General features: G+C 35.3%; 1 protein-coding gene across 1 annotated transcript in view; it reads left to right on the top strand.

Annotated features, from left to right (window-relative positions):
* Positions 1-20,621, top strand: part of chl1a (cell adhesion molecule L1-like a) — a 43,974-nt gene that overhangs the window by 2,080 nt on the left and 21,273 nt on the right. The window contains 11 exon segments of the mRNA XM_034312056.2: positions 2,283-2,337; positions 11,002-11,161; positions 14,888-14,996; positions 15,231-15,421; positions 15,547-15,561; positions 15,564-15,668; positions 17,825-17,995; positions 18,268-18,297; positions 18,415-18,517; positions 18,646-18,827; positions 19,334-19,468. Coding sequence (XP_034167947.2) covers positions 11,080-11,161; positions 14,888-14,996; positions 15,231-15,421; positions 15,547-15,561; positions 15,564-15,668; positions 17,825-17,995; positions 18,268-18,297; positions 18,415-18,517; positions 18,646-18,827; positions 19,334-19,468 — 1,123 coding nt within the window. The 5' untranslated portion in view covers positions 2,283-2,337; positions 11,002-11,079.

The following is a 20,621-nucleotide window of genomic DNA, read 5'->3' as shown; positions in this document are numbered from 1 at the left end:
AGCGTGAACACTGTTGTAGGCAGGACACTGACACAGAGCAGCATAATTGTAAAAAAAAAAAAAAAAGGGTAGGGTGTGAACGAAGACATCATCAAGAGGTGTGGATAGACGTGCTGCTGCAGCACCCAATCAGCTGAGAGTTTTACTGAGAGTCTTTAAAGAGAGCAGTGCAGCGCAGTGACATTTTCATAATGAAAATTTTATTTACAGATTTCATATCAATATATTGGTTGTAGAAATGACAGAATTTGAACTGTTTTTTTCTCGTGCGCTTTTGTTGGTGTTCAATTACATGTGCTTACATACTTTAAAAACATTGTAAGAAATGCAAGAAATGGCATTTTTTTAAGGTGTTCCTTGAAATTTGTGTCTGTACTAAGAAGGTATACTGATAGGCAGTAATAAAAGTACAATTTTGGGATAAAGTTAGTTTAAAAATCCCACTAAAACAGCAGATTTTTAGTGTCACACCCAATGTTGCTCCTCTCCATCCCCATTAATGCAAGCATGGCCATTTCTGACCTGGGGGCAAGAACAGGGAAAAATTGCCTGATAAATTAGCAATGCACCAGTGTTATTAAGCTTAGTGCTTGTGCCTACATGAACATAGAGCCCACAATCAGAAACTCTTTTTGATATAATGAGTGATGAGGAGAAAGGAAGTGGCCTATTGCTCAGTGTAAGGAACCATAAGCATTCTGCATCTACTGAAATTAAAAACAATTTATGTAATTTAGCCATGATATCTTTAACTATGTTTTTTGTGATTTGTTTTTACTTGTGTGAACATGGGATTTACAATAATGATTCATCCATTTCCACTTGGGGCTTTGTTGTAGCATGCACGAGAGAATAATAGGTGAATCGATGGGAGTCAGCTCTGAATCTTCAAGCAAGTATGGGCTGGAATGATGTCTTACCCAAGACTCATTTTTGCTCATTTTTTAACCTTTCATTTATCCATTCCTTATCCTTATGCTTAAGTTTTCTTATCCAAGATTCTTCTGCATGCATTGCATTTAATTGGAAGGAAGGGCTCCAGACACACTTTACAATTCAGCTACAGCTGCAGTCCCTTGTACACAGCAAAACATTTATCCACTACATATTACTGAAGAAGTTTATATATTTGTCAAATTGGTAAGCAAGCATGCTTAATTTCTTTTACGTTCGGCCATCAGTCAACCTCGCTTTGACACTTTACGTTGACTTATGTTGCTTTACGCTCTCATATGAATTGTAAGATTTGAGGTTGGAGAAGTGGCATGTTTATAATAAACGAATAATTTTCTGTACATCTGTGATAAAATAGGTCTAAATGTTTAAGCAGCGATTTGCTTATGCTCTTAGACCTACTGCGATTAAGCAAGACCTTCAGAGTTCTGACATACACTGATTTTCTGAATGATACAGTAGAGGAATTTAAGATGCTGTCAGGTTCTTTTTCTACATGTCCCAAATATAGGAGCAATCCACAGAAAAGCTGCAGTGGCTAAATTGAAATCTCTCGCTCTCTCGCTCTCTCCCTCCCATGTGCTATAAACTGATATGCAATTTCTAAGAATATTTAAGAAATATACCTGGAATGTGCTGTGTCAGAACTATTTAAGGAGGATGGTGCACAGTAGCCACGATCAGTGATTTCTGTGTGTTCATGTACTGAATATTGATTTCAATATGTTTAACATATTGAACATCTGTTCAACTGCTGGTCTTCTGTACGCTTAATGTGCACTTAGTTTCCCAATGCCTACGAGACTAAGTAGACATATTTGCACTACAGGAGCACTAAATAATTTCATACACACGCATACATGCATGGAAAATAGTCTCAGAATGATTCTTAATTTTTCAGCATTAAAAGCATTAATTATAATGATTTTTGAATTCTAGAACATAAAAAATGTGCTCAATTATGGCATGAAACCGCCTACAAGTAGTGTGGCTGCTGCATTTAATCTTTTGACAGTAACATTAGACAAACAGGAGTTACAGTAATTTAAGTCTTTAGCTGGAAGATGATTTTATCTTATAAATTCTTAGCAAAAACATCAACAATGTTTACAATCCATACTGTCTCCTTTGAAGATCTTTTTGAAATTCGAGCCCAAGGCGTACACTATTTAAATGTACATGCTTTTTTTTTGCACAGCCTATGTGTAAGCCCACTGGTTTTACAGGTTCCAACTGTCAGTAGACTGTCAGCAGTTTGTTATATGGTAGCTGTGTTCAATTCTGGGAATTTTCACGGCTCTGTTCATGCTTGTCTATGATCACTACAGGATTAAATATTGGCAAGATATTGCGCAGGTGTCAGGGAGCGAGAAGCTGCTAAAGGTAAGAGTATTTTCTGACCTTTCTGTAATGAAACTGTCTCCCTAAAGGAAATCTAAAACCTAATTTGTTTTATTATATTATTTTTATATTTAGAGTATTAGTTTCTTTCAGGTGCTATTTTTGATAAGAAGTATATGTACTTTGCAAGCCATAAATTTTAAGAAATAGTAAGATGCTATGCTCACAGATTAATATTGATCCTGCTGCAAAAAGTGTTATTCATGACATGATTGTTCTATCAGTATTAATTATAGATGTCAACATATAGTGATGTGTATAATATTTATTTTAGGGATATAATATTAAAGGTTACCTTAGAGTTTATGTTCATTTTTGTTTACATGCACATGGATTTTTTCACTTCTAAAGTATACAGTCACGTGTTATTATTCCAGACAAACATCCAGCTGAGACGTTTGAGCACCAGATAATCATTACGTCTCAGTGCATACTCCATGCGTGACACTCAAAAACATTGTCATCCGTAGTGAAATTATGCAGCTCCTGTGTGTACTGTGGTTGAAAGCCATTAGCATTTGTGTGAATTGTAAAAACGTGTGTGCATATCTGGGTGTGTGTTTGTTTATGAATGTGTGTCTGTGATTAAATGCTTATAGGAATACATACAGCTAAATTTCTGCTGCATCTACAAATATGACCATACCCTAGGTCTGGTTTTGTATGCAGTATATGCTTGTATGTAGTATGACTTTAAAAAAAATGCATGTAAATGCAGGTTTAAAAAGAACTAAATTCTTATTTGAGTGTACTTAGTGATTAGTTTAACCAGTTTGTTTGGATGTTTTAGGATTGGCTATTTGTTTGATAATTGAATGTATCTTATTATCATCTTAAAGAGCTATTCAACAAGAACTATTGTAAAGAATAGGCATATGCTTGTTCACATTCCATATACTGTAAATGTACTCTTGATAGTCTGGTTCAAATGTCATGCAACCATGGAAAATGAATTACACATTCTATACAAAGTGTTCATAACTGGTAACTGGTTTACTAGTGAGGTCGCTCTATCACAAAATTATGATTTGCGCAATACAAACATAATCTACTGACCTTACAAAGCAGCTGATATTGTTGAAAGTAGTCACGTCCTGATATTTAACTTGTAATAAATGCCTAAACCTTTAATATCTTACAAATACTAAAAATTATTCCACAGCAACACTTTACAATTTAGCAACATTTTTTATGTGAAGATATCTCCAAACGTAGAAACCATATAAGACAGTGGTTTGAGTACAAAATAACAAGATTGCCCACCTTCCACTGAGAGAAATGCAGATGTAGCAATGACGTTTTGAACTGACCTCAATAACAATACTGTTAAAGTGTTATATTATGTATATGGTCAGGGGCACATACTGTACCCACTAGTTACTACGAGCCAAGAAACATCACACAAAATGTTTATTCAAAGCCCATAAAATGAAAGCATCTGGTTTTAATACTCCTCACTTTCTTTACGACTCATGTCAAATCCTCTTTATTGTTGAATAGTTTGTTTTATTATTTAACAAACATAGCAAATGTCCCAGAACCTTGTCTGACCTCTACCCTATCTTTGCACCAGTCAATAAATTTTCTATACAGTCTATACTGGTGTCATAATTCAAGAATATGATTAGTATGATTATAGGGCTTAATCCCCCAAAATCCCAGGGTGTCTTGAGACCATCAATTACTCTAACTGCTATGTAATCAGCCTGGTTTTGTCACACTAGCTTTGATGTGTTTGTTTTTTGCACTTTAGAATGATAGAGCTGCATTCCCATGTTAATCCTCAGTTTTTATTAGGCATGTCAGGGCATCTATCCCACTTATTCTTCTTTAAATGCACCTCCTATCAGTGAGAACAATTACATTTTCCGCTCTAGGAAGCTGACTCACTTCAAGACTTCTAAAGAACAGACTGCTGTCATAAACAGACCCAACTTCTCTTCCTTTCAAGTATTTGTGTAAATCTTAATACTCTATGACTCAAGGCTTTTGATTTTAAAATAACACAGTTATAATATAACTACATTTTAAAAAATCAGAAGTATGAGAAGTAGAGTACTATCCATTCTGTTGGGGGGCATGGTGGCTTAATGGTTAGCATCTCCTGGGTTAGGGGCTCAAATTCTACCTCCTCCTGTGTGTGCAGAGTTTGCATGTTCTCCCTGTCCTTCAGGGTCTTCCATCGGGTACTCTGGTTTCCTCCCCCAGTCCAAAGCCATGCGCTGTAGCCTGAATGGCATTTACAAATTGTCCATAGTATGTGTGGGTGTCCCCTACTTTGTGCCCCAAGTTCCCTGGGATAGGCTCCCCTGTGACCCTGTGCAGGATAAGCAGCACAGAAAGTGGAAGGATTGATTCCATTCTGACTTTACTAAAAGATTCTAATAAACCAGTTGGCTATAAACCTTTACTGATTTCATTTGTATTTACAGTGGATATAAAAAGTCTACGCAACCTTGTTAAAATGGCAGGTTTTTGTGAAATAATAGAATGACACTAAGATATGTCATGTCAGATCTTTTCCCATGTTTAATATGCAATTGCAAAGTATACAAATAAAGTGAAAAACAATCAGAAACTTTTTTTTTTAGTCTTTTTGGCTAAGAGTCATCAGTGTCATCAGGCTATCAGTGTGGCACATCTTGACTTGTCGATATTTTCCCACTCTTTCTTGCAAAAACATTCTAGATCCATCAAATTGTGAGAGCATTTCCTGTGCACAGTCCACATCAGGTCAGCCCACAGATTTGTAGTTTCAGGTCTTGACTCTGGCTAGGTTATTCAAAAACATTGATCTTCTTATGGTTAAGCCATTCCTCTGTCGATGTGGATGTATGCTTTGGGTCATTGTCATGTTAAAAGCAGAAATTCATTTTCATCATCAGCTTATTAGCAGACAGCTGAAGGTTTTGCACTAACATCGGCTAGGATTTGTAGCTATTCATGATTCCCTCCACCTTGATAAAAGTCCCAGTTCTGGCTGCAGAAAAGCAGCCCTAGAGCATGATACTGCCACCACCATGCTTCACCATAGGTATGGCATTCTTTTGGAATTATGGAATCTTTATACCTTTTGGATTTGGTCTCATCAGATATAACACATTTTGCCACATGGTTTGGGGTGATTTAGTTGGGCTTGGATGTTTTTGTGAGAAAGGGCTTCCATCTAGCCATCCTACCCCATAGCCCAGACATGTGAAGAATATGAGAGATTGTCACATGCAGAGAGTAATCAGTACTTGTCAGATATTCTCACAGCTACTTTAATGTTGCCGTTGGTCTCTTTGCTGCCTCTCTGATACGTTTTCTTTTTCTTTAGTCAATTTTGGAGGGGTGTCCTGTTCTTGGTAATGTCAGTATGGAGCCCTATTTTCTCCACTTGTTGATGATGGCATTCACAATGTTCCAGGTACATGTAATGTTTTAGAAATTCTTTAATACTCCTCTCCTGATTGATACCTTTTGACAATGAGATGCTGTACATGCTTTGGAAGCTCTTTACAGTATATGGCTTCAGCAGTAGGATGAAACCAAGATGTCAATAAAATCCTGCAGAAACAGCTGGTCTTTATTTGGGGTTAATCAGAATCCCTTCATTGATGAAAGCTGTATGATAATTGCTTTTGTACATGAGTTGGAATTTGATTGGTACATTCTGAGCACAGTCACATGCCCCATTAAAAAAGGTTGTGCATACTAATGCACCCAGGTTATTGTAGGTTTTTTCTTTCTTTCCTAAAATGTTCCTACTTGTATTTCACTTGAATTTTGCTGATTGCTATATCATATTAAAGGAGGGAAAAGATCAAAGATAAATCAAAGACATGATTTTATTTTAGTTTCATTTTTACACAAAAAAACTGCACTTTAACAGAGGTGTGTAGACTTTTAATATTCACAGTATCCAGTGTAATTTACAGTGTTACATGTTCAGGCATATATGACAAGTGTTAAAGTGTTCCTCACCTTTTTGTAAATGGTCATCCTTCCACATATACCATATAATGTGCTACACACAACAGGCATGCTGTCTCTGATACCCCATATAAATCAATGAAACAAAATGGTTGAAAGGAAAACAAAACCTTGTAACAACACATCAGTTGAAAAGCCACATTTAATATCTATCAAATGCAGCACATTTTAAATAAGCAATCATATCACTGGAAAAATAAAAGATTAACAGTGTACACTGCCTATCACAAAGCTTTGGTAAATAAGATTGTAGGCTTTATTGAGGATTTACGCTTTAATCCTAAACTGACTAATCAAAGCACTACAACTCCAGCAATTCCATCTGGTTATTAGCATATCACAAAAACTTTTCTATTATTACAACCATAATGGCTGGAATTTACAACATACAACAGTCAGGAATTCCGTCACTTCCTATACCATACCTTAATGACTTTTGAATAGACCAGGCTTTGCTGGAATGTTTGTTTTCGGCAGAATGAACTTTCTAGCCTAGGGAGAGGCTTTGCTTACACACGTCTACTGAGAGACTCTCCCTTGGTGGATTGCTGAAGTGGTGGGGCATATCTGTGTGTTTGTGTGTGTGTGTGTGTGTGTGAGAGAGACAGAGAGGCACAGAGAGAATGTGTGGTTTAGTGCAGCATGCTGAGAGCTTGGAAATGTATTTAATGTAGTAACTATGTCCATCCTGTGTTATGGCATAAGAGTAAATGGTTGGGCTGATTTGTTGAGGATACTACATAGTGGGACTTATTTAAGTAAGTAAAGAAGTTTCATTTGTTTGATTTGGTGCAATCGTTTATGAAGAGTTTAATGTATCGAGGACACTCTCTGGGATGTCACTTTGCACATTTCCATTTGATATAATCCTCCCCAGTGTCAGAAATTCAAAAAGTATTTGTTGGTAGTAGCATCAGTTTAGCAGTGAGTATCTGATATTTGTTTTTGCATCTTGACGTAACTACTGACTTTCATTAACATTGTTATTTCATGCTTTTGCAAGCTTTGCAAGTTCATATAATCTCATTAATAGCTGAAGAAAAAAGTCTACTTGCGTTTGACAGTGCTGGTGCTAGCTGTACCTACAATAATCACAGTGGTAACTGTAATTATGGTGAAATGAAAAGTTGTTCTTCATTCATCTCCCAAATATGTTTCTGTGCACAGCTTTGCTTAATCCTTAGATCTAAATACTGTATACATAGTCAAATAGGAAGTTAAAGGTGCAAGTGCGAAGGAGCTTTTAAGATGAATTATATAACAATGATTCGCTAACCATGCTGCAGAGTGGTCTGAATGAATATTTGCACCACCATCAACCATTCAATGCGGGCAATGTTAAGAAGGCACTGTATGCAAGTACCATTACTGGCTAACTGTATTTAGTTAATAATACAGAAGAAAATCTTATTTCAGCTGTAGTTATGTGTATAGACATGGTGCAACAACTCAATGCAGAACTTCATTTCTTTATTTCTTTAAATTAGCAGCAACTTTTATGAAGTTATATCTGAAAACATTTATCTAAGCATTATGATGATGTTCAGACTATGGCAGTTAAAGGTGTCTTTTGATGGAGACTACTTTGCATTTCACCATTTCAGTAGTTCTCAGTGTGTTATTGTTGGTGTATGTACCAGGAGAACTCCCTGACAAAGGTTTTGGGTAGGTGTTCTATGGTATATCTGCTGGGGTTTCATCTGTTGGGGAAGCTTTTTGCTAAGTAAAATGTGATGGCCAAATCCCATGGCCATAACTGGAGACTTTTATGTTATGTCCTGACATCTGACATCCGAGTACCTTAAATTTGTGCCTTACTTGAAAGATGACAAAGCTTGAACCTGCAGGCCTGTGGTTACACTCTAAACTAAAGTGCACCTTACTTGTCTCTGGGGTGGTACAGTTGTTATGTTCTTTGTGCATTTATTATGTAATTCTTCAGACTTTGAACCATCTTTCGAAACTATATACAGCATGTGCTTGCACCAGATTCCTTAAAACCCCAACCAGCAATAGCACATTTCTTTCTTTCTTTCTTTCTTTCTTTCTTTCTTTGCAGTTGTTATTTGACATGGCTGGTGGGTGATGTCTTTTACTCCTGTCTTGCACGCGACAGTGAGTTAGCATGTCTGGAATGAGCCTTTGGCATGTTTACTGCAGCTGGGATTGTTCATTAGGTGCAATGCAACCATGAAACTACTGTCAATTGAAATGTATTCAGTTCTACTTATATATTTCGATTATATTAGGTAATTATATAATTATGTTTAAAGTGACCACTAACAGCACTTTGGACATGGATAATAGTTCAGTACACTTTTAACATTCTTACTACCCAGTGTGTTTGCATTGTGTTTGACAGGTTAAACATAGGCTACTTTAAATTTAAACAAAAAAAAAGGTGTGATTTTGTAGTTATCTGGAGCTATAGAGAACATGTTCTGATAACACTTTACAATACTGTTCAACAACTCATGCAGAAACTATGCAGGAACGAATGAGTAGTTCTTCATTAACACATACATCTTATAACTAATAAGAACTACTAGTTAATTGGTTAATATGTATGTTTGAAGGATATCTATGGCTATGTAGTGAGAAGCGCTAGTAAATAAGAAATCATTTAAGATTCCGTGTTTAAAAAAAGATGTTGGAGATCTCTGGGATCTACACAGATTCAAGTAGGCTAAGAAATGATAACCAGGCTAAAACATTACTGTGGTTACATAAAGAAAAATGAACATAAAACACCAAAATAAATGATAAAATGAAGACATTGCCTTCTCATGATTTTCTTTATTTAAAAAAGCAACACTTTGCTTGTTAATGGTTAAGGTTAATGTTTAGTCAGTTTATTATTATTATTTTATTTTATTATTTTAACTAATTAGAATAACATTTAATTTAATCAGCCCTGTTTTGTACTATAACAGCTCCATGTTGTATGAATCACTTAAGAATGTTGTTTGCATGTTTTTAAACTATATAGATACAAGTTTAAAGAACCATGAAACTCAATAATAATGACTGAAGTGTTACTGTATTGTTCTTCAGTAGTTAATGATGTGGAACAGTATTGTAAAGTGAAATACAGGGAAATGCATTACTAATGACTGAAGTGTTACTGTGTTGTTCTTCAGTAGTTAATGATGTGAACAGTATTGTAAAGTGAAATACAGGGAAATGCATTACTAATGACTGAAGTGTTACTGTGTTGTTCTTCAGTAGTTAATGATGTGGAACAGTATTGTAAAGTGAAATACAGGGAAATGCATTACTAATGACTGAAGTGTTACTGTGTTGTTCTTCAGTAGTTGATGATGTGGAACAGTATTGTAAAGTGAAATACAGGGAAATTCATTACTAATGACTGAAGTGTTACTGTGTTGTTCTTCAGTAGTTGATGATGTGGAACAGTATTGTAAAGTGAAATACAGGGAAATTCATTACTAATGACTGAAGTGTTTCTGTGTTGTTCTTCAGTAGTTGATGATGTGGAACAGTATTGTAAAGTGAAATACAGGGAAATTCATTACTAATGACTGAAGTGTTTCTGTGTTGTTCTTCAGTAGTTGATGATGTGGAACAGTATTGTAAAGTGAAATACAGGGAAATTCATTACTAATGACTGAAGTGTTACTGTGTTGTTCTTCAGTAGTTGATGATGTGGAACAGTATTGTAAAGTGAAATACAGGGAAATTCATTACTAATGACTGAAGTGTTACTGTGTTGTTCTTCAGTAGTTGATGATGTGGAACAGTATTGTAAAGTGAAATACAGGGAAATTCATTACTAATGACTGAAGTGTTACTGTGTTGTTCTTCAGTAGTTGATGATGTGGAACAGTATTGTAAAGTGAAATACAGGGAAATTCATTACTAATGACTGAAGTGTTACTGTGTTGTTCTTCAGTAGTTGATGATGTGGAACAGTATTGTAAAGTGAAATACAGGGAAATTCATTACTAATGACTGAAGTGTTTCTGTGTTGTTCTTCAGTAGTTAATGACATGGAACTGTATTGAAGATGGTAATTCATTACAATTTTTTTGTTATTTAAAAGAAAGTTAAAGTATGTTAATGGGGAATATTTGTTACTCATTACTACATTACAGTACTTTTATAGGTTATTGTTGTCCATTTCTTTAGACCTTGACTGGCTAAATAAAAAGAATACTCTGAGGAGACCTATAATAGCTCAAATAAACATTTACATTTTAGACACTGAGATATCGGAATAGATTGAAATATAATAAGGTAGTAGATCTTCAGGAGAAAGATAAGGCTTTGCTATTGGGAATTGATGCCATGGGATCAGTTATTAATCAGTAGTTTTATTTGATGAAAGAGCCATAGTTAACTAGTAGTTCTGCAAGAGAAATATAACATTCTACTTAAGACTCAGTAATTACTCCATAGTTAATAGTGAACTACTACTAACATACTGAGTAATTAACTAGTAGTTCTTTATGGTTAATTGGAATAAGATATATGGTAATGAAGAACTACTCATTCATTCTTGCTTAGTTCCTGCATAGTTACCTGTGAGGAGTTAAACAGTATTGTAGAGTGTTACCCATGTTCTTAGTGTATTATGGAATTAGCCATCACCTATGTAAAAAAGAATGCTGCAATTTACTCTGTTCTACTTTCATATTTCTCACCTTATAGATCTCTTTTCCCTAAAAGACTGTGAAGTGTTTTGACTGAGAAGTTGGTGGGAATCAGTGCCCACATCAGGTTGATGGGATGAAGGGACTAAGGGGCTTTGATGCTGGGCTCCTCTTCACCTTATTTTCTATTGCCTTTAGCCTAGATGTACCTTCTGAGGGTAAGTAGTCTGGCCATAAAATGTCTCAGTGGTTGCTTTGCATGTCTTTACTATATTTTTACTGCAGTATCCTCTGGAACTGGACTCATGCTTCAAGAAGAAATTCTGATGACATTTTATGTAATGTGTGTTTAATAACTGTGTATTTACACTAATTTATACATGCAGTTGTTCTATAACTACTGAACATGTATGCACTTCTAGAAATTGAGTACAGTAGTAAAGTTTATGGAAATACACATGTGCAACTTTACAGTTGTAACAGAACAGTAAACTTTGCAATATATATTTTTTCAATTTACAATATATTACAATATTTGTGTTGTAACCTCCTAACACAACAGACTGACTATACAGGAATTGTCTACTTAAGAGAAAGAAAGTTCAACAGAAAACCTGCTGTTCATATAACTTCATTTACCCTGTCCTGCTACACCTGAGACAGACATGATCAGCTGTTACTGTGCAGCCCAGTCCATAGAAAAAAACTGTTCACGTGCAAAGATATCTGCAGCATCTTCTATATGTATCAAACTTTCACTTTACTACTCTGGAATCACATTCTGCACAACCACACCCACATCTCCACTACTCTATTTGAATAAGATCAATATGTAATAAATACATTTCCCTGACTTTTATACATGTCATATACATACAGCCCACTTCATTGATAAATTAGTGCTTTTCACAACATATGTTTGGATTTATATAAATAACTGCTACATAGCTAAAATAATAAGAATGTAACAATGAGTCTATTTGTTGAACAAATATTAGTTGAACAAATATTTTTTTATTTAGTTTATATTGTGATGCAAAAATTGATGACCAGCCCACATAGAAAATACTACACATTTTTAAAAAATTTTTATTATCTCATTATCCCAAACCTATACTCTGTTTACTTAACAACAGTGACAGCAGCTGGTTTTTTATTAATTACAGTTTTTATTAATTTTCAATTAAAAAAATGTTTTTGAACATTTTACAAATGTCAACCACTGTGAAACTGTGCTTGAGTACAGCTTCTATTAGTTCACCATGTCACTTCTAATGCAATAGCTACCTTTAAAACTTATTATACTTGCAGCTATTCACTATGGTCATTACTGACCAAGTAAAACAGATATGTTGGATAAAGCTGTGATTAGAGCTTTATGCAAGCCAGTCAAGTTCTTCCACACCAAACCTAGCATAAATCTCTTTATGCACAGTGGTGTCACAAATTCCGTCTCTGGGAACACCTACCTGTTCCTATGTGTATTTGTTTCTGTTTTGGTCTTGTCTCTGCGCCATTTCCTGTGATTGATCTGTATGCATCTGTTCAGTGTTAGTGCTTGATCAGGTTATCTACTTGTACCATGGTGTTTTTATGTTCATATTGCGAAATGTTGTCGAATGTTTTCATACATTCCCAAGACATAGTTGCTTTGGGGCTTGACAAACTGTTGCAACAAAGTCTGTAACACAATTATTTAATATAACTGTGGGTAGTGGCTGCTAGTGCTCAATGCTAACAGGGGAACAAAAACATATTGAAAACAAGATTCATAAAACGAGCAAAAAAAATAAATAACTTGGAGAACATGGCATGAAGCACACAACAGACAACTGAAGCTTGGCAATGAAACAAAGATAGCACAGAACTTAAATAGCTATGCTATTTAATCAAGGGAAAACACAAAACAGGTGGGTGTAACCAGAAGAACAATAGAAAAGCAATCATGTGATCTGGCTGTTTTTGTGAAGCTAATGGGAAATGTCCAAGGTGGCCATATTGGTTTTTTTTTTTTACCCTTTAGAATTATTTTTGTATTTCTGCTTTAATGAGTCATAAAATGTGTCTAATCTTCATTCAAGACCAATCTAATTAGCATCAGCCTAAATTAATAACACGCAAAAACAGCTGTTCTTTTCTGAATCCTTTTATCTAATAACTGGTAGAACCCCCCCTTTTTCAGAAATAACCAGGGACGGATTATGAGACAATGGGCCCCTGGGCACGGAAGCACAAAAGGTCAGGATTTATAATAATTTATGCATAATGTTCCCCTATTAATGACATGATATTCTAATTATTTCAGTGGACCTATCATAATGGTAATTTAGGGCAATGTTAAAATGATCACACAATCACAGTAATTCATTTCAATTCAATTTGAATTCAACTCTGTTTTCCCATATAGTGCTGCCACTGGCTGCACGCATGAGCCATGGCAGATATTGTGAAAAAAAATAAGAAGAATGAACTTGTAAAATAATTAAAAAATTATTTTTAATAATGGAACAGCGGGTAGTGTTGCTGCCTCATAGCTCCAGCATCCCTGGGTTGATCCTGAGCTCAGGTTACTGTTCGTGGAGTTTTGCATATTTTCTTTGTGTTCGTGTGGGTTTTCTCTCTGTTCTCCTATTTGTTCCCAAAAACATGCATGAAGAATTTGAAACATTTATGACCATTAGTACTATTTATAATTTTACAGGGCCTTGTTTTTTTCCATTCTGGAAAATGTCTATTTGATATGACTGAGATTCACAAAAGAGGACACTGACTACCACTGAAAGGAGAAGTCTAATTATACAGTATGTCATGAAAAACACCAAATTACAAATTAAGTGGGCTGTGCGCAATGTGTTTAAAAATAAGATACATATATATATTTATTACATATGAATCTTATCTGTAGTGGATATGTGGGCATGGTTAAATTACTCTGTGCAGAACGTGAACTCAGAGCAGTCTAGTGAAAGTTTGCATTTTTTAATATAGATCAAAAACCCTTGGGACAGAATGTTGACATTGCACAGTATAATATATTGATATTCATTGTATACAAGGTTCAGTAAGTTTGGTGTTAATGTTTTATCCATGAAACTGGGATGCACTGTGAATACACACAATGTCCTTCGCAAAGTCTATGACATCTAGGGTAATACTTGGATTTCAAAAGTTTGTTAAAATCCAACAGAACTGGAGTAAATAATATGTGGCCTGTGGCTGGTATAACACAAAAAATTTCCCATACCCAATGGAGCAAAGCTCCCTATATCTGCACATGTATCAGTGTAAGAATCTGATAGGCCAAATATTTTCAGCCAGTGTCTTTACCGAGAAAATGATTGCCTTTTTTTTACTCAGGGGAGGCGCTTGCAGAATACAGCTGCCATGCTGAGCATTATGTGCTGCTCCATTAATATTTTAAGCAGTGGTCTGTCTCTAATCATAGTGTCTCTGATATACACATGAGGCAAAACCGATAATGTGGATTTACATAATATGTACTTCTTTAATGCAGCCGTCCTGAGGAGTTACATTATATGTGGTCCATACAGTTTATGTATTGACAGACAGTATTAGATATAAACTACAAAGTGGGACCGAAATTCTTCAGTGACAGTGATTGGCAATATGATTATTATATGCTTCATATACATATACAGTTTATTCGTTTCATATTTCTTCCAATATAGATCCATTCTCTCTCTCTCTCTCTAAGATTTAGTGCAGTGTATTATTTATGCGATAATAAATCCGAGAACACTCATATAATATGGGCCGTTTTGGTTAATCAGTTCAATATGTAAATGTCCCATTTGGATTAATTAGTTCAACAGATACCTGAATAATAGATAATACCTTAACCTCTGACTACAACTTTATGTTGCTTTTTTCATCTTTAATTTTTTTTTTATTTTTAAATTTTTTTATTAATATTTTTTTTGCAGTGGAGCAGCCACCAACAATCACAGCTCAGTCTGTAAGATCTGTTGTTGCCGTGGCATTTGATGATAACTTCACTTTGACATGTGAAGCTACAGGGAATCCAAAACCAGTGTGAGTTAGACCAGCATGTGACTGACTGATGGTGTAGTCTGTTATCTGTGCTTTTTTAAATAGTAAATATGATCTGGGTTCATGTTGAGAGAGAGATATTTATAAAGTTCTAATTATAAATTAAACAGACATTATATTCGTACAGTTTATGAGGAGATACATGGGATATTTACATGTATACAAATAAGTATGGTTATGAAGTCTAATTTTTATTCTGAATTTTGGATTTAATAGGTTTTACTGGACTAAAAATGGCCTGAACTTTAACCCACGTAGTGACTCAAGACTCAAAAACTTTGAAAACAGTGGAACTTTTGTTATTCCAAGCAACAAATACCTTGCAGAATATCAGGGTAAATACAGATGCTATGCATCCAATAAAATGGGAGTAGCAATGTCAGAAGAAACCCATTTCATTGTACCTAGTAAGTTATTTTCCAGAAATATTAGTGTTGTTGCTTATTAGATAATATTTATTAATGATAGGACTTGATCATCATTTATTTGTGGGGTTTTTTTTTTTGTTGTTTTTTTTGCACTTATTGCAAAGCTTCACCAAAGTTTCCAAAGAAAGTATAGAGCCAGCAGTGGTTAAAGAGGGCGATCCAGTGGTCCTGGAATGTAACCCACCAAAAGGCATTCCACCTCGCCTTCTCTACTGGATGACTATTGGTAAGTAAATTTTTTTTAAGCTGATGAGTGCTAATGGATCATCGTCTTAGTTTTTAGCTTGTAGGATCAGGTTGCCTGGCATTGCTAGTGTTGTAATTGAGCACCATCGTACTGTACTCTCTATTACAGGAGAGTAAAGTGTTTAACATTGCATACATTGCATACAAGGATCTGGTTTCATAAAATCACCTTTTGATAAAAATGACCAAAAGCAGTTTGCTAGCCAGACTATATACAGTGCCCTTTAAAATTATTAGCACCTTTCATAAAAATGGGTGAAAATTATATATTTATATAAAACAACAAATACCTTGCAGATAACTTACATAACTTATATATATATATATATATATATATATATATATATATATATATATATATATATATATATATATATGTGTGTGTGTGTGTGTGTGTGTGTATATATATATATATATATATATATATATATATATATATATATATATATATATATATATATATATATATATAGTATTTACAAATACATTGTATATATAGTATATACATATACACTGTATGTGTCTATGTATAAATGCATATAAAGTAAACATTACACCATTATAAACAACAATTAAAATTTTTACAAACAAAAGCTGATCTGATAAACTTTGTTCTAACAAAAATCATTCTCAGTAGAATTACTTTTAAAATAATTGAGTATTCTCTAATGTATGTACCAAAATGAATGACACAGCTAAGGTCTATTTTAAATAAATGCAAACAAATAATCATTCTTGAAAAGTATTGTTGTTCATTTGCTTTCAGTTCCCAGCTGTTGCTTTTAACCATGACTTGTTTCCTTTGGGGTATAAATATTAGATATAGAATCCCTTTGTTATCCAGTACCACGGCAAAAAAACAAAGAACTTTCAAAACAAAAAGACAGATGGTTGTTGACCTGCATAAAACCATATAATGGATATAAAAATATATTTAAAAAGAAACCCAATTAGGGACATAACAAAAAAAATTCATGTCTGAAAGTTATTAGCCAGGAATTAGATCCGTGAGCACACTGTTCCTCCACATATTGATTGCTTGAGGCTGTTTGTTGGCTGGTGGTTTAAGGCTGTTTGTTGGCTGTTTGTTGGCTTTTGTGAAGTTTGATAATATTATGAATTCTGCTAAGTTCCGGGATATTTCAGCCCACAAATATGTCCATAAATAACACAAAAATGGTAAAAGAAACACAAAATCACTGTTTTGCAACAACTACCTTGGCGTGTGGATTTGAACCATACTGAAAACCTCTAAGAAGTTTTTCAGAAGTCTAAGAATGTAAAGGTGCTTAAAATGTTGCATGGCTAAGTGAACCAAGATCTCTCTACAGGGACTCCAACCTTGTTAAGACATTACAACGTTGGAGACTCAGTGCTATTATTCTCTCCAAGGAAGCATTTTTTTTGTATAAAAATGCATTACTTAAAAAAAATCTTTCTGTGGTTCTCCCGCATGGCACAGCAGAAAAGCATTTGCCTTAACGTTGGGAGATTGAGAGCTTGAATCCTGATAATGTCTGTGGATGGCAGCCAAGGGAGCAAAATTGGCCGTGCTTACACTGAGGGTTTTTTTAATGCAGTTGTCAGGCTTCTTATATCTTCAAGGAAGCATGTGGTAGCCTTCACCCTCCTCGGTTGATAGCCATTGTATCATAGGGGAGAACTGACTCGTGTGGACAGGCAACCAAATTGGAAAAAATGGAAAAAATAAATTAAAACAAATGATTTTTGTTTGACTAAAAAGATATTTAAATAACAAGATACAATGACCATGTATATTTCAGCTCAAAATAAAACTTCCTGTTTTTTATTTATTTATTTATTTATTTATTTACCCCGATTTTTATTCCTAATTTAGTCTTGGCCTATTCCCACCCACCAGTCAGATCTCCCCATCATACGACAACTACCAACAGAGAGTATGCCACCCCTCCCGCCCAGAGAGCATGGCCAGTTTTGCCTACTTTTACTGTCACTCCGCTCGGCAGCCCCAAAACTTATCGCATGTGGTATTGTTTTTATATATTAATCTTTGCTCAATATCATAGAGGATTCCAAAAACTCTGAAGGACACTGTATACTGCGTCATAAGATCATCTATTTTCCATATAACTGGCTTCTTGGTACTATTTGCAGGTCTTCAACACATTGAACAGGATGAGCGAGTATCCATGGGCTTGAATGGGAACCTGTACTTTTCAAACGTGTTAGAAAAAGACAGCCGTAGTGACTACTGCTGTTTTGCTTCTTTTCCAAGGATTCGCACCATCGTCCAGAAAACTGCCATGGCTATTGTGGTCATGTCCTGTATGTCATACCCTCTACTTTACCTGCCCACTGAAATGTACAGTGCCAGGTGTCTGAGCCCAAAATCAAGAACTGTTTCACAAAAAAAAGATTTTATAGCAATACATTTCTGATTCAGGAGTAGATTATTTGAATCTGAGGCAAGCCATTTTTGTGAAACAAATTTTGATAGTGGATTCAGACATGTGGCCCCCACTGATGATATTGATATATCCATTTGTTTGTGTGCAGTTCTATAAGAAAATACTTACTTTTGCTCTTTTTCCTTCCAGCAAACTCAACTGGTGAAACAGATGTCAAAAGTGAGTCAAATATATATAGGCATTTGCACTTTTTCAAATGTTTATCAAAGTTATTGATCATCAGATTACCATGGTTTACATTTGAATTACAGTATCTGTTGGAATTTGCATTCTCAGTTTCGGACAGAAAGCCGAATATTCTGGTGCCCTCTGGTGATCTGTCCCAGACATATCTGGTGCAAGGACAGGATCTCGAGATTGAGTGTATTGCAGAGGGATTGTACGTTTGTGCTCCTGTTGTAAAAGATCTCTATCACACCATTCTCACAGTGTTGTTGTTAAATCATTTTTCTGTAATATACTATGTTCTATGATCGGCATTATTTTAATTTGTACTATTAATGTCAGCCCCACACCAATAATAGAATGGACCAAAATTGGAGGGAAGTTGCCAAAACGCACCAACATCAAGAACCATGGAAAATGGTTGATTATAACAAACGTCACGGAGGAAGACAGTGGAAAATATATGTGCAAGGCAAAGAATTCTGCTGGTGAAGCAGTTCATTTCTTCGACATTACAGTAGAAGGTTTGAATTTATTCTTTAGTTTATTAATGAAACGGGTTTAGGATCTTAACCCTTGTGTTCTACTTACTAACAAGAATATTCCATTGATTCTCTTGAGCATAACTTTAAAGTTTTACTTTAAATTTTTATTTTAAATTCATATAAACGATATCTGTAGAAAAATACACAAGTAATCCCTTTGATCTGTTATTTCATAATCCTTTTATTTATTAAAAAAATTAAGTCGTGATTGGTCTAATCACATAGGTTAAATGATGATAACATAATTTTCAACTTTCTTCGATTTTGGGGAAAATTTCAAATGGGCCCCAATATGAACATACTTAAATGAGTTAAATTAAATTAAAATTGTGAGTTAAATTGATAATTATCTGCTGTTTCTAGTATAGTTCATTTAATTATCACTATAACAAACACCTACAGTTTTCAAACAAGCTTTGGAACTACACTGGAAGGAAATTGCTCTAGTCTGGACATTTTCATAATCACTCTCTTGTTTTTCCTAGAGCCACCACACTGGGTGCAAGAGCCAATAAAAAGTCAAGTAGTGGCAATTGGCTCAGAGGTACACATAAAATGCCATGCTTCAGGAAAGCCACCACCCACAATCACCTGGATGAGGAATGGTGAACCGCTCCGAGGTAAGTTATCCAAGGTAACTCAACACACACTCAAAAACACACAGATTAAGTAGGCAAAATGACTCATACTATACTAAAATGTTATCTATCTCACAATGCTAATTATAAAATGAAGGAGTATAAAATGTATGCTATTATATTTAAAATCACATAGAATAACTAAAAATGAGCTGGACATTTACCACAATGTACCTATTCAGTTTTGCATGCAAAACTGAAAAAAGTACCACAAACTGTAGCCCAAGCTGTAAACTGAATTGTTTTCTTGTGTAAAAAACTGTGTGAATTCCTACAATTTTATGTTTCTGGGTCCTACTGAATCACTTCTGGTATTGAGGATGCCATTATTAGTGCAGTTACTGCAGTTCGCAGTTACTCTGGTCCTCACACTGCAATTAGGGCACCGTAATATAATATATATAATACGTGACCATGAGTTGTTTAACTACGTCATGTAAAACATACTGAGAAAGAAGAACAGTGTCATGGGTAAACATAACTGCTGTCTTTGAGGTAAATTGTGAATGATATTAAAACACTAAGAAGCCTCTTCCTTCTCCCCAACTGACCTCAGCCGTCTATCTGTAGAAACTACATGCCTCGTGAGTTGCTTTTAAAAGAACGTGAGTGTCTCAGTTCTGGCTGGGGGCAGACAAAAAGACTAGCACGTCTGGTCTGATCCCACAGAAGAGCTACTGCAGCACAAATTGCTGAAAACGTTAATGCTGGTTATGATAGAAAGGTGTCAGAACACACAGTGCTTCGCAGCTTGCTGCATATGGGGCTGCGTAGCCACAGACCAGTCGGAATGCCATGCTGACCCCTGTCCACCGCCGAAAGCGCCTACAATGGACCATGGAGCAATGGAAGAAGGTGGCCTGGTCTGATGAATCACGTCTTCTTTTATGTCATGTGGACCGTTGGGTGCATGTGTGTTGCATATCTGGGGAAGAGATGGCACCAGGATGCACTATGGGAAGAAGGCAAGCTTGCAGAGGCAGTGTGATGCTCTAGGCAAAGTTCTGCTGGGAAACCATGGGCCCTGGCATTCATGTGGATGTTACTTTGACATGTACCACCTACCTAAACACTGTTGCAGACCAAGTATACCCATGTATTGTTTGCAGACCAAATGTATTCCCTTATGGCAGTG

The sequence above is a fragment of the Pangasianodon hypophthalmus genome, chromosome 16, assembly GCF_027358585.1.
Source record: "Pangasianodon hypophthalmus isolate fPanHyp1 chromosome 16, fPanHyp1.pri, whole genome shotgun sequence".
NCBI lineage: Eukaryota > Metazoa > Chordata > Actinopteri > Siluriformes > Pangasiidae > Pangasianodon > Pangasianodon hypophthalmus.
The sequence above is the reverse complement of the archived record's forward strand: the minus strand, read 5'-3'. Positions and strand labels throughout refer to the sequence as shown.